This window comes from Rhinichthys klamathensis, unplaced genomic scaffold, assembly GCF_029890125.1.
Source record: "Rhinichthys klamathensis goyatoka isolate OS25496 unplaced genomic scaffold, OSU_Roscu_1.1 h1tg000060l_1, whole genome shotgun sequence".
NCBI classification, from domain to species: Eukaryota; Metazoa; Chordata; class Actinopteri; order Cypriniformes; family Leuciscidae; genus Rhinichthys; species Rhinichthys klamathensis.
In genome coordinates this window covers 1,726,589-1,741,973 of record NW_026606605.1, presented here as the reverse complement: position 1 = coordinate 1,741,973, position 15,385 = coordinate 1,726,589, and the positions used below count along the sequence as shown (strand labels likewise).

General features: G+C 39.4%; 1 protein-coding gene across 48 annotated transcripts in view; it reads left to right on the top strand.

The window, feature by feature from the left end:
• clasp2 (cytoplasmic linker associated protein 2) overlaps positions 1-14,651 on the top strand; it is a 66,503-nt gene extending 51,852 nt beyond the window's left edge. For all 48 annotated transcript variants that reach the window (XM_056249575.1, XM_056249593.1, XM_056249590.1 and 45 more), the window contains 12 exons: positions 1,198-1,361; positions 1,772-1,850; positions 4,821-4,964; positions 5,104-5,247; positions 5,332-5,438; positions 6,722-6,872; positions 7,574-7,775; positions 8,539-8,732; positions 8,829-8,957; positions 9,091-9,297; positions 13,384-13,500; positions 13,603-14,651. In XM_056249575.1, the coding sequence (XP_056105550.1) occupies positions 1,198-1,361; positions 1,772-1,850; positions 4,821-4,964; positions 5,104-5,247; positions 5,332-5,438; positions 6,722-6,872; positions 7,574-7,775; positions 8,539-8,732; positions 8,829-8,957; positions 9,091-9,297; positions 13,384-13,500; positions 13,603-13,692 (1,728 nt within the window). In that variant the 3' untranslated portion in view covers positions 13,693-14,651. The remainder of the gene's footprint in view (positions 1-1,197; positions 1,362-1,771; positions 1,851-4,820; positions 4,965-5,103; positions 5,248-5,331; positions 5,439-6,721; positions 6,873-7,573; positions 7,776-8,538; positions 8,733-8,828; positions 8,958-9,090; positions 9,298-13,383; positions 13,501-13,602) is intronic.
• The last annotated feature ends 734 nt before the right edge of the window (positions 14,652-15,385 follow it).

Sequence of the window (15,385 nt, the reverse complement as noted above, 5' to 3'; positions counted from 1 at the left end):
TATTAATCTGTTGCTTTGCTGTTAACTAATCAAGTATATCTAAAAAGTGTCTATTATAAACATCTATATCTCATCTGTAATCTGTGTGTTTGATGTTTCAGAATGTATTTGTTTTTAAAGAGACAAATCTTCAGATTTTTTCCCCCCAAGTAGGTAAATAACTAAGTAATGCCTTTATCATCTAAAGAAACTAGTGGTTAAATCATAATGTGCAATTTAAAATCATTTGATTCTCTTCCAAACAAACAGATTTTTTTTATATATATATATCAGAGCACGTAGAGAATTCTCAAATATTCCAAAGCTATCAATGGATTTTTGTTAACATGCAGTTTCCCCATATTTCTGTATTTTATATTACTTCCCCATATCACTATTGATAAGTATGTGGAGGCCATTAGAGCTGCACAATTAATCGTTAAAAGATCATAATCTCGATTTGACAACGATGTCTATTAAACCTTTGACAAGTACGATCACAGCGAACATTTAAATCTGAATGTTCAATCAAAATAGAGAAAATCATTTTTGGAAAGTAACTTGACAATTCAAATAAAGATAGACAAATACATTGTTACACCAGTAGGTGGCGACATCTGACTTAAAAATGTACTTGTCATTGAATCATTCATTCAATATTTAAATTTAATATTATTTAAATAGTCTGCTGCGATTAACATTTTGTCACAACCTCTAGTAAATTGTTATTTTGTTTAGTTGTCTGTCCTGAATCATGGGAGAATTGTAATCTTTATTTATTTATATATATATATATTTTATTTATTTATCCAGAATCGTATAGCTGTAGAGACCGTTTCCATTTGCCTTTATACAGAAAGTGGGTCTTTTAGTTACTTTACGTTTTGCTATTCATTTGGAGATTTTTTTTTATTATTATTATTATTTAGAATTTAAGTTTTGGGAATTTTATATTTTGCTTATCACAGTTTCAGATGAAGGTGGAACATGACATTGGCACTGCTTATACATTTTCCTACTTGGGGATAAAAATCATTGCAACATTAATATTTGCCATAACTATCTTTAACAAATGAACAATGACTGTCCTCTGACTGAACAAGATGAGTGCATGAATCAAAACTGATTACTTTTGTACATGGTCGTGCGTTTTTGTTCATTTATTGATTTGACTTTTGTTGTGATCTGATGTTTATTTTGCTGATGGTGTTTGCACAGGTGTTCAGCATGTTTCTGGAGACACTTGTGGACTTCATTGTGGTTCATAAGGAGGATCTGCAGGACTGGCTGTTTGTGCTGCTCACACAACTGCTGAAGAAAATGGGAGCGGACCTGCTCGGCTCAGTACAAGCCAAAGTACAGAGAGCCCTAGACGTCACAAGGTGTGTTGCATGGAAAAATCGGAAGCTGTAACACTTTTATTTATATAGTCCACTTTAGACATTCTACTAACTATAAGTAACTTTGCAACTACATGTCAACCAGCAGTCATTCGAGTATTAGTAGACTGTCTGCTTAATATCTTGATGCTCCCCAACAGACATTTTACTGACTATAAGTAACTCTACAACTGCATGCCAACTTTTTCTACTAACCCTAACCTAACAGTCTACTAATACTCTAATGACTGCTAGTTGACATGTAGTTGCAGAGTTACTAGAATGTCTAAAGTGGACTATTGAAATAAAGTGTAACCCTGTCAGCTATTATTTCTGCAATGCTCTGATATCAAGAGTCCACAGATATCTGCTCTCAAGAATGGTTCAGTTATTTCTCTTGTGTCTGTCTTCAGAGAATCTTTCCCGAATGATCTGCAGTTCACTATCCTGATGAGATTCACAGTTGACCAAACACAGACACCAAACTTAAAGGTAAGTGTTTTTTTTAGTGACACTATATCTCCTCACTGTATGGATGGGCGACAGTGGCGTAACAAGTCAACACTCAGGAGTAGCTTACGCGCACCACAACAAAATAAAAAACACTGGTGACGGCACACCATAACACATTACTCACTGCTATGACTGCACACACATAGGCTTAGGTCCAAAGACATAACAAAGATGCTCACTTGCATTACAGCGGCATTTTCCGTGCTTTCCTCTGTGCAAAGTTGTCGATTAAATCCTTAAGATCCAGATGGTGCGCACGGGCATTCTCAATTGACAGTATGGCAAATTGAGTGACGCAATACGCATGTTTACCCGGGGATTCCCCAGTCTCAATTCGAAACAAATTACACCAAAATCCATCATTGTTCGTTTCAAACATGTATTTAATGATCAGTAAAATATGTTTTTGTCATTATTTATTCAAATAATATCGAGATAAAGTAAAATGCGATCAGACTAAAGTAGTAAAATTCGATAGGGGGCCCCGGCTGTCAATCAATATCTTCCAGTCACGCGGGCCCCTGATTGGTCCGGGCCTGTAAGCAACCGCGTACCCTGCTTACCGATAGTTACGCCACTGATGGGCGACTAGGACTGACAGTGTCCTGCAACATGCTGCTTTCAGTGAATGTAAAAGTAACCTGACGTGTCTGTCGGGTCTTGCTTAAGTGCTTGCTTTGGAGTTTCTACAGGATGTCATGTGCTGCTGGCTCAATGTGCTCAGGTTGTTGTTGTTACCCCTCCATTAAAGCTCATGCAAACCACAAGGACATGGTTTTGCATAAGAATCCCCAACCTCTACCTCAGTGTTTCCTGCACCGCAGCTGAATATGAAGAGCCACCATTTTAGCTGTGTTGTATTGCTATTACATTGTTGAATTTGTAAACCAATCGCTCATTTGTTACCATTCTTATTAATGAATCCATTAAATCAGTGTAAGAATAAGTTTTTGAAAAGTCTTTATCTTTTATTTTTTTTATTTTTTTTTACAATACTTAAAATTAACATTAACATCTCAGTTATTTTAGTAGTATTTATTAACATTTTGTATTAGCCTTTATATTTTATATTTTCGTTTGTCATTAGTAGTTTTATATATATATATATATATTTGTATATAACTTATTTATTTCAGTTTTAGTGCTTTCATTGAAGCGTATTTTTTTTTCAGCTTGTCGGCAAGTTACAATTTCATCTTATTTTAGCATTATTTTAATTTCCAAAAATAATTTTTAATTGTTTTAATTCACAATAATAACAGGGAGCATTAAATGACAATACATTTATAAATGTGAGGGGGGGAAAAACATTTAAAAATTGCATATCTTAGTTTCAGACTTTAATTAATTTTATTTGAATAAAAAAATGTGGGGGGAAAATTGGGTTACACTTTATTGTAAGCTGTCCGTGTTACAGTGTTATTATACATTTAAGTACTGAGTAATAATAATTAACTACATGTACTTACTTTTGGGTTTGATTTAGGGTTAGTTGCATGTAATTATTCATAATGTATAGTATCAATATCTTTAGTAACTACATGTAGCAAGGACACTGTAAAATAGTGTTGTCAAAAATTGTGTCGACGTCTCCGGCTGCAACAAGAAAATCCTGTAGGAAACACTGTCCTACACCAATCCCATAACCACATCTGCCCAACTCCCCTCTAACCAAACCATCTCCCTTTCACCTTCCTCACATTCGGCATCTTTTTTCAGCAGCATGACTTATTACCGCACCCTGTCCAGTGTTCTCCCCCTTATCTGCGTGTCTGTCAGGGCTCCCTTTCATTGACGTGCTCCTCTCCCTCTCTCTCTCTGAAGCCGGGGAGAAGGCGCTGTTGCTGGTACGGGGGCGGGGCTATAGAATTGCTTCCCCTCAGAAAGCGACGGCATGCTTGCACACTGCAGGAAAATATCCAATTGTGGAACCAATCAGTACAGGTCAGTGAGACACAGGGGAAGCAATTCTATAACGCGCAGCTCCCACAACTAAAACCCCTCAGCTAAGCTAGCTCGACTTTTATTCAGAATTAACCGACAGGGATAAGTAACTCACAGAATCTTTCATACGCAGATTTCCACCCGTAATTCAGGATAAAAAATAAAATAAAAAAGTTTAATTCTTTTATTCAGCATGGATGTAATAAATTGATCAAATTGACAGTATAGAAATGTATGTTGCAACTATTTCTATTCATCAAAGAATCCTGAAAAGTAGCAGTTTCCATTAAATAGGAAGCAGCACAACTGTTTTCAACACTGATAATAATAAGAAATCTTTCTTAAGCAGCAAATCGGCATATTAGAATGTTTTCTAAAGGATCATGTGACTGAAGAATAAATTACACTTTAAAATATATTAAAATAGAAAAAAGCTATTTGTAACAATACTACTTTATTTTTGATTCAAATGAAATAAATGCAGGCTTGCTGAGCACAAAAGGTTTTCAAAAACTTTTTTTTTTAAATTAAATTACCCAAACATTTGAAAGGTAGTGTAGAAACTGCGGGAGAAAGTTCTTGCCGAGGGCCTAGTTCTTGCCTTGATCAGTCAGTCTTGACAGAAGCAGGTTGATGTTTGAGAGAGGGGGGCGTCAGTGAACGAGAGCAGAGCACAACACAAATACACAAGCCTTTTGCCTTTGAAACGCTGTGCTGTGCCCAATCACACCCGTCATGCTCGTCCCAACTTCCCCCTGCTGTCTTGCTTCATTTCATGGATTTAAGAATAGCTGTAATTAAGTGACTCTGTGTGCTTGTCTGTAACGGATGGTCTGCAGCGTTGATGTGTGGAAACATGTTTGATTCTGATTGGTCTTTATGTGGAGAAGATTGATTTTGATCGAGGTAAAATGCTTTTGGAGTGAATGCTACTGTTGTCTTGGATGACATAATATGCCTTAGATGATTTTGTTGCAGAGTTGTAACATAAGAATAATGTTTCAGGTGAAGGTGGCCATATTGAAGTACATAGAAACACTGACACTACAAATGGAGCCACAGGATTTTGTCAACTCAAGCGAAACCAGACTGGCAGTGTCTCGTATTATTACGTGGACCACCGAACCCAAGAGCTCGGATGTCAGAAAGGTACAAGACATTATGTGCTCATTACATGAATGATATTTCAAATGTTTCTACATTTAGCTTTAAATGTGAGATCTGTTTGTTAGAACTCCACTAGTGGTGTTGATTGGTTTGAAGGTCTGATTATGTGCTTTGATTACAGGCAGCGCAGTCGGTGTTGATCTCGCTGTTCCAGCTGAACACACCAGAGTTCACAATGCTTCTTGCTGCACTACCTAAAACCTTTCAGGATGGAGCCACCAAATTGTTGCAGAACCACCTACGAAACACAGGCAACACAGCCCAGGTGATTAAACAAACTCTTTAAGTTAAGAACCGCTTTTGAACCTCTTTTCTGTCAGCACTAACATGATTTTTTTTAATCTTGCAGGCTACAATGGGAAGCCCACTCACCCGACACACCCCAAGATCACCAGCTAGTTGGTCGAGCCCTTTAACATCCCCTACCAACACATCACAAAACACACCTTCACCAAGGTACGCCACTGGGTCTCAAACTACAAACATTGACACTCCAAAAATCAGGATTCCCACGGGTCCTTGAAATCCTTGAAAGTTTGTGAATCTGGAAAAAAACAAACATTTCAAGGCCCTGGAAAGTTTTTGAAAATAAACATGCATAGATACAGGTCCTTGAAAGTGCTTAAAGGTGAACTAAGTAACTTTTTTTACCTTAACCGAACAGCTTTGGAGTCATTGTAATGTTTATATTACTGATTTCGTGTTGAATGGTGGTCGTCTCGCACCCCCCTGGTGCCTGTGAGCCGCAAAACCACCCTTGCAACTTTGTTAGGAAGTATCGTGTGATATCAGGTCTCGTGAGGTAACGAATTGCTTTACGGCAAAAAACAGATCTGATAAAATGAGCATCAAACAGAAATAACCCGGCGCCGTATACATGTGGTGTTGGGCGCGCGCAGCTCTTAAAGGGGCCATACCTTATTTCCACTCGTTACAGCGTCCATCCTACTGAACAGGTACCGGTGTACAGGGGGAGGGGATCCGGCCGTGAGTGCGAGCCATCTCTGTGTGAGTGCTATTCACCACAGTACAAGTACTCCACAGCGACTCTAGGGGTCGCTGTTTGACAAAAACGGATTTCCTACTTAGTGCTGCTTTAAATTTAAGTTTTCTGGAAAAAATTCCATATTATTCTCTCCGGTCTGCTAATGTGTTATTTCGCCAACAATTCATGGCCTATGCATAATAGCTTGCTTGATTTTTGTTAGTAATGCGCATTTACGCGGTACGTCAAGTGTTTCCCGCGTGAGGTACTGTGTGTTGTACGTTGCCATGACGTTCACGCGCGCACAAAACTACTACGATGGAACCTCAGCGTTTCACAGACACACCGTGAAACATTGCAAAGATCGGCTGGTTACATGAGCCTAAGCTCTTTTTAATAAAGAATACAGAATTTTGGAATACAATATAGGATGTACCGAATATTATTCAGTTTTATGCAAATTCATATGGCCAAAAATAAATGCAAAAAATAAAAGCTTTTTTGCATAGTTGTGTTTGACACATGAAAACTGTAACAATGTATCTTACAAGGTAACACGATGTAACCTTGCTCTCACTCGAAGTGTGTCCCCACATTAAGTCCTTGAATTTGAGGCTATTGGACATGGAAAGTCCTTGAATTTGAAGTTAACCGAGGTGTGGGAACCCTGTAATTTGGGTTATTTAGTTGTTTGCTCAGCATTTCTGCGTAGCTAAACATTCCATGTCAATTATGTGTGTGTATCATTTCACAGTGCATTTGATTACGATACCGAGAACATGAACTCTGAGGAGATCTACAGCTCCCTAAGAGGAGTCAGTCAGGCCATCCAGAACTTCAGCGTCCGCAGCCAAGAGGACATGACAGAGCCAGCGCGGAAAAGAGAAGGAGATGGTGGAGAAGAGGTAAGAGAAGCAAATTTAGTAAAAGAGGTTGTTGTCACTGTCAGTCAGTGGTGATCAGGTAAAAGAGCCTTTTATGCTCTTTTTTTTACATTCACTTTCTTTAGTATGTAATGTTGCTGTTTGTGCAAAGTTACAAAGTCCCTCCAAAGAGAGTTATTCTCTATATCAGTGTCAGTGTTTCTGAACTCCCTGAAACGCCTCCATTGTAGTCTTGAGTTTTCTTCCGGGAACAAACACGCCACAATATTCCTCATTTAAGTCATTAATACCCAGAATAAAGGGGCGGGGACTGGTTGAGTTAGTTAGTAGTGTTTTCTGTGTTGAAACTGGCCGTTATGGGAAGGGGCGGGGCATTTCTGAAATGTGCTCTAAGCAGTTGATCAATCACAACACACTGGTCCAGCCGACCAATCAGAGCACATTGTGCTTTTTAGAAGGAGGGGCTTCATAAAGACTGGAACCTAAAACCTATTTTAGTGATATGAAAGCACTGGTATTTTACCATGGGCTATGGTCATACAGATGCATAATGGTGATACAGATAAGCACTCATTATATAAAACCATTTGATTTTTCGCTGTGGATATTGACCAGTTAGAATCAAGTATTCCAGAGAGCCGTCTAATCAGATTATAAAATGCACCGAAATCTAAAAGCATATTACTGATGTGTGAATGTATTGTGAATGTGTCTCTTTACAGGGTTGTGATCAAACCACGGACTCTGGTCGGACGGCGTTGGATAACAAGACATCTCTGCTAAATACAATGCCACTCCTCTCGTCGAGTCCCCGCCCAAAAGGGGAATACCAGCCAGTCAGCTACTCTGACTCTTCCTTCAGCTCCTCCCCTTTTAATAAAAGCCTGAAAGATCCAGACCAGGATGCCGAATGCCTCACTGATGGTAATGCACTTCTGTAACTGCTTGGTCAAGTGTATGCATTAGGGCTGTTGGAACGAATTCCAAAATTCGAATATAATTCGAATATTAAAAAAATCGATACTATTCGAATGCTGAAGTTACTATTCAAATATTTTTATATATTTTTTTTTTATATGCAATCTTGTCTTTCTCACCACCTTGGCTTACAAATGAAATGCTTTTGTTTCGTCTGATGAACAATAAAGTTTTTGAATCGTAACACAATTGTGCACGTTATACACGTTGATCATCATAACAATACTGTCAAAAATGGTAAATGTTTAACGACGTAAAAAAGCGCCCGTGAAGCGCAAATATCTTGGCGAATACTCAACGGATTCGGTGAGCACCAAACTCGCTGGAACCGTCTAGTCGAACTGAAAAGAACGATATAAATTTCAGAATGTTTGGTGGTGTTTTCGCGGAGATATTAGCCGAAAACCATCGGAAGCACTTCAGCCATATTCAGCACGAATAAAATGTTTATTGTAATGTTAGATGTCCCTCTAGTGGACAGAACGTGTAACAACAACCACATGCTATAGTGGCATTGGCGATCCATAAGCCTGAGTAATGTCGTAAATATTAATAATAGGATGAATTTGAGCATTTAATATTCGAATATTATTCGAATATTAAATAAAACAAGGAATGGAATTCGAATAGTATTATAGAGGAAGATTGACAGCCCTAGTATGCATGTAAACCCGTGTGTCTTACTTCCTTTCTGCTGATGGTGTTACAGACAGTGGTGTGGACCAGTCTGAGGTGGTTTCTGAGCTCCTAAAGGAGCTCTCGAATCACAGCGAACGAGTGGAAGAGAGGAAAGCTGCGCTGTGTGAGCTAATGCGGCTGATCAGAGAAACACAACTGCATGTTTGGGACGAGCACTTCAAAACCATCCTCCTGCTGCTCCTGGAAACACTTGGGGATGGAGAGGTGATCGCAAACATACACTCACTGCTGTAAACACACTCTAATGTGAGTCATGAGGACAACCAAATATAGTTGCTGTTCTTTATTTTTCTCTCTCAGCACGTCATTCGGGCATTAGCACTCCGGGTTTTAAAGGAAATCCTTAGCAGGCAGCCGTGGCGCTTTAAAAACTATGCGGAACTCACCATTATGAAGACCCTGGAAGCACATAAAGACCCACACAAAGAGGTCAGGCGTCCCTAAAGGGATAGTTCACCCCAAAATCACAATTCACACAGACGTGAAGCACGTAAGACGGTCAACCCAAACTAAAGCGCAAATCTAAACTCAGGCACAAAATGTCCTTTTCTCTCTGAATCAGGTGGTGCGGGCCGCAGAAGAGGGGGCGTCTATGTTGGCAACCTCAATAAGTCCCGATCAGTGTATCAAGGTGCTATGCCCCATCATCCAGTCGGCAGATTACCCCATCAACCTGGCTGCCATCAAGATGCTCACCAAAGTCATCGACCGGCTGCCCAAAGAGGGTCTCGTTCAAATGCTCCCAGAGATCGTCCCTGGGCTCATTCAGGTAAATACTGTACTTTATATACACTACGTTTCGAAAGTTTTTTTTTTTTTTTAAAGAAATTAATACTTTCATTCATCAAGGATGCATTAAATTGATCAAAAATGACAAAGACATTTGAAAATCTCCAAATTATATCTATTTCAAATAAATTATGTTCTTTTAAAAGAATCCTGAAAAAAAGTATGTTTGTACTGCATTTTTTAATCAAATAAATGCAGCCTTGGTGAGCATAAGAGACCTCTTTAAAAAAAAAAAAAAAAATCTTATCGATCCCAAACATTTAAACGCTAGTGTCTATATATGGCAGGGAACTAACTATAAAGTTTTAATAATCGTTCTAATTCTATAAGAATAAGGAAGTCCACAACTATAATGATAACACAGGATCGATAGTTTCAGAAGGATTTTTTCCCCAGCTGGTCCAGTCACCTTTATTTATATAGTGCTTTGTACAATAAATATTGGTTTAAAGGTCCAGTGTGTGATTTTTGGCGACATCTAGCGGTTCGGTTGCGAGTTTACACTAAGGGCTCAGCCCACCGCTCACCCCTCCCTTTCGAAGAAGCTACGGTGGCTAAAACGGGACAAACATCGTCGTCTGAGACAGCAGAGAATAGCCAGCGTAAACCAAGTTTCTGTACCACAGTCCATTATAAACCACATCATGGATAAAGTTTCAGGTGAGGATCAAGGGTCTTAATACATAATATAATGATAGTAATCAGCTGATTGTCTCACGAACGTAACCAGCACATTCTCCCCACATAGCAAACCCATAATACAGCGAGGGAGAAGAACCACATGAAAATATGCAACTATATATTTTTTCTAACAGGGTAGTAAAAGTTTAGCTGGCTAATATGAGCTGTTACTGTGGCTGAGCTGGTTAAAGCGCCTTGTTTAAACTCGACGCGTCCGCATGAGCCCAAAGGTGCGTGCGGCAAAAATGGCGTGATTGTAACAGCGTGCGCGCCTCCGCATCCCCTAGACACACTTACTACACACACAATAGGCTTTTTTTTCTCTGATTTTGGAAACTCGATCGACTTAAAATGCTTCCAAGATCGACGGGTTGGTGATTCCTGTAACTGTTTTACGGTCAATGACAAGAGTAGCCTACTAATCAGCTGTCTCACGAACTTAACCAGCACATTTATCCCCACATAGCAAAGCCATAACACAGCGAGGGAGAAGAACTAAGTTACATGAAACAATCCAACTACATATTTACACCACTGACAAGGGAAAAGTCACTACTCACGGTGTTTATGACTAGCTTCCTGCGGCTTCTCTTTCAAGGTAGTGACGAAACGCGCTCTGTAGCGTTGTTTGTTCGCGTTCGGCTACTGTAGAAACATGACGTCACAATATGGCGACCTTCATAGAAGGGGATTCCCGCGCCTATGTAGATATAAATGCCTCATTCTAAGGTAATAAAAACATTATGGTTTATTAAGTAAGTTCTTTATACACCACTGAACACATAGTTATGGATGTCATATTGCATTTCTGTTAATAAATACTCAAATGTTACACACTGCACCTTTAAAGCAGCTTTACAGTGATAACAGGAAAATGACGTGTTTTGGCTGTGCAGCTGAAGTCAGTCGATTCAGTTCCGTTGTAAAGATCATCAATTATTAAATTAGTTAATTTCATCTATAAAGCAAAAAATTATGTCATCATCCAGCTCCGTTCTCATACAACCGTGTCAGTACAGTCAGATCAATAATACTGTTGAATATTAAGTGTCCCCAACTAAGCAGAGGCGACAGTGGCAAGAACCCAAACTCTTTCGGGTGACAAAATGGAGAAAAAACCTTGGTAGAAACCAGGCTCAGTCGGGGGGGCAGGTTTTCCTCTGGCCAGTGAACGAACACGGTGTCATTATGATTCAGGCTGCTTCACAAGTCAAAATTCAGATCCGGATCGGTAGCATTCAAATATTCATCCAGTTCCTTTTGCTTGAAGATCGATTCATCACGCCGGTATGGAGCCAAAGCTGGCCATAAGGTCTGTGCGGAGGACCTGTCTGGTTCTTGTGATCCCTGCTGAGGATCTGTGCCGATGGCTGTCGTGTCGACGAGGCCTTCACAGGGATTGTCTAGTTGACACGGTCTCTGCTGACATTCAGGGCTGCGTTTTGGTCGTGTCTAGGTGAAGGTCCACCATCTGATCTGGATACGGACCGGATCCGGCTGACTACGGTAACCTCGGGTTAGGGATGAGACGGACAGGCTAATGTTAGTGTAGATACCATTCTTCTTACGATGTAGCAAGTACATCGGGTGTTATAGGAAGTGTTACCGGTTCCGGTTGACCTAATTCATGCAGCCTAACAATAATTTAACTGATTTGATTTATAGAAACTGATAATGTGCTATATGTATGCCAGGTTAAAGAGATGTGTTTTCAGTCTAGATTTAAACTGACAGAGTGTGTCTGCTTCCCGAACAAGGCTAGGAAGACTATTCCAGACTTTGGGTGCTAAATAGGAAAAGGATCTACTGACTGGAGTTGATATTGATAATCTAATTATTATCAACTGTCCAGAATTTTGAGATCGCAAATAGACGTGAAGGACTGTAATGCGTTTATTGCTCGCTCAAGTACTGAGGAGCTAAACCATTTAGTGCTTTGTAGGTAATTAGCTAAAATGTATACAATGTTTAATAGGGAGCCAATGAGGTGTTGACAGAACCTGGCTAATATGGTTATACTTTCTGGTTCTGGTAAAAACTCTAGCTGCTGCATTTTGGACCTGCTGGAGTTTGTTTATTAAGCGTACAGGGCAACCACCCAGTAGAGCATTACAATAAACTAGCCTTGAGGTCATGAACGCATGAACTAACTGTTTCGCATTTGTCATTGAGAGCATATGTCATAATTTAGATATAGTTTTAAGATGGAAGAATGGAGTTTTACAGATGCTAGAAATGTGGCTTTCAAATGAAAGTTTGGTATCAAAAAGCACACCCAGGTTCCCAACTGACGACAAAGACTTGACAGAGCAGCCATCAAGTGTTAGACAGTTTTCTAGGTTCTAGAGTATAGGGCTGAGTATCATCAGCGTAACAGTGAAAGCTAATGTCATGCTTCCTAATGATATCTCCCAAGGGTAGCATGTACAGCGTGAAAAGCAATGGTCCTAGTACTGAGCCTTGTGGTACTCCATACTGAACATGTGATTGATATGACACCTCTTCATTTACTGCTACAAATTGGTAATGGTCAGATAAGTATGATTTGAACCATGCCAATGCAATTCCACTAATGCCAAAGTCATTTTTGAGTCTATTCAAAAGAATGTTGTGGTCGATAGTATAAAATGCAGCACTAAGATCCAGTAACACTAATAGAGAGATACAACCACGGTTGGATAAGAGCAAATCATTTGTAACTCTAATTAGAGCAGTCTCAGTACTATGATACGATCTAAACCTGACTGGAAATCCTTGCAGATACCATTTGATTAATGATAAAGCATTGGCAGCCAATCAGAAGAAACAGAACTTTATTGTACACTGGCATGGATTCTAATATAGTTATCTCTCCTGGTGTGAACAGGTGTTAATTCCCTGGTGCACTTGCGTTCCTCTTACATCATCACAAACGTGCACGCCACATGACAGAACTCAATATATAGTGTGTTTTATATAAATTTGGTGCTATTATGCCGCAGCAGAGTAAACGGCACTTCTGTCCGCACCACTGCTTTCACATTAGCAATTTTTCACGCAATCCGTGCCCCGTTTCAAACTAAACTTCCAGAGTGAAAGCACGCAGCTATGAGCGTTTCTGACACACTCTGTAAGCAGTCGACCAGTCACAACAGATGAGCCATCTGACCAATCAGAGCAGAGCAGGCTCTCAGAATGGAGGGGTTTAGTGAGACCGAATTCTTGATTGAACCATTTCAGACACTGAGAGAAAAGAGCTGATGCTGCAATGTAAATTATGAGAAAATTTAAATGTTTTTGGTCTTTGATGTAAACCTGTTGTATAATTGTGAATCTGAAAGCATAATTGGGCTATTTTAAAGCTTCTCCCTGCATGTTTTTGATTGTAATCTTCTCTCATTCGCAGGGTTATGATAACTCTGAGAGCAGTGTACGAAAGGCGTGTGTATTTTGCCTTGTGGCCGTCTATGCTGTCATTGGAGAGGATCTGAAACCTCACCTCAGCCAGCTGTCCGGCAGCAAGGTGAGCACTTTCCGTCTGTTTTTTTTTTTTCCCCTCCTTACTCTCACTATCGCTCTGTCTTTATAGAGTAATCTATAACATGCACATTTTCTCTCTTCCCAGCTGAAACTGTTGAATTTGTACATAAAGCGAGCGCAGAGCGGCTCCAGTGGAAGTGACCAGTCTTCAGATTTGGGAGGGCAGGGCCTGTAGCCGTGCCGTCACTGTTCAGAACTACAGCACTCTCTTAGTGCAGGGGACCCTAGCTGGCTTTTTAACTCACATGCATACACAAACAAACACCTACACCCGCTTGCATACAGATACGCAAAGCCGCATGCCACCTACACTGCTGGACACCCTCCTTCCGGCCCCACATCACCTTCCAGTCGGATTGAAACGCTTCTTCCCAACTAGGATCACCATCGCTCCGTGTTCGTGTCTGAGAGACCGGGTGGTGGTCTGATGTAGTTTTGTCACCTTGTCAATGAGAGAAGATTGTGTCTACGAGTGTGTGTGCCAGAGGCAAAACATTGGAGGAGGGCGGAAACCCGGCAGAGAGAGTCGTGGGTGTCATTTTGTGCAACATGGAGATCATTTCTTTTTATCAAAGAGCTTTTGAGACACTCAGATTTTTAAGATGAAGTTCAAAACTTCTTGGTCTGAGCGACGTGTCATTAACGTTCCTAATTGCTCACTGTCGATTATTAATGGTCATATCAGTTCATAACAATGAGCGGTTGGTCCAGCTTGCTCTATTAGAAGGCATACTTTGCTTGGCTATATGCATGTCATGAATTAAACTGAACCTTTTTATCTGGTTGCGTACAACAGGCCCCGCATCAGCCGCCACACACACCTGAGATTCTCATCGCGGCGAGGCCACACCACATAGGCAATATGTATCTATATATACCTTAACAAAGGAATATTCAAGAAGATCTTGTGACGTCCTGAGGGTGTGTGGATTCTTTTAAGTAGCATAGTGTCATTCTTCTCTGATGGGAAATTTGTAGAAATGTATTTACGCATCTAAATCCCGCAACTGTCTCGTCACTTCTTTCCTGTAGTGTCGGTCTTTCTCCCCCGTGAGGAAGTTCTCTTTCTTCCCGCTGCATTTCTAGACCTGTGCTAACGATGAAATTAAAATAAAGAAAATGTACAGTAATGAACTAATTGTCTCATTTTTATCTTTTTATTTCTCTGTCACTTAAAAACTAAATACAACAAATGTATGAAAGGTAAAATGCGAGTTATGCATTAAAGGGTTAAAAATGCAAACTGTCACCATTTTCTCACCTTTATGATTTTCATTCTTCTGTTGTACATAAAAGAAGATATTTTGAAGAATGTTTCCACTTTCTGTCCATAATGAAACCAATCCGAACATTTGACTTTCTTTGTATGGACAAAAACAAAAGACTTTTTTTCAAAATATCAACTTGATTGTATGGGCTTTTAAAAAGAAAATCATATAGGTTAGTATTATCATTCTTTCTTTCTTTTTTTAAGTCTTATGCTCACACATGCTGTTTTTATTTGATCAAAATATTTGATTTTATTTCAGTAAAAACAACACAATTGTGAAATATTACAATTTACAAACCGTTTTCTATTTGAATATATTTTCTTGGTTAAATTTCAAATAATATACAATTAATTTATCATATAAAATGTTATATTACTATATATATACATTTATATAAGTTGATAGGCCTGTGTGCCTTCCTGTCCAGACCACAACCACAAAAGCCTCAGCTAGTCTTACAAATTAGTAATCTTTTTTTTTTCTTAAAGATATTTTTAAGTCAGTTACATAAAAATGTATATTGGTCTAATTTGATACCTAAAAGACAAGTTGATTAACCATAGCTAGCTGCTAATTGGTCATACTAGTTCTTAAAAA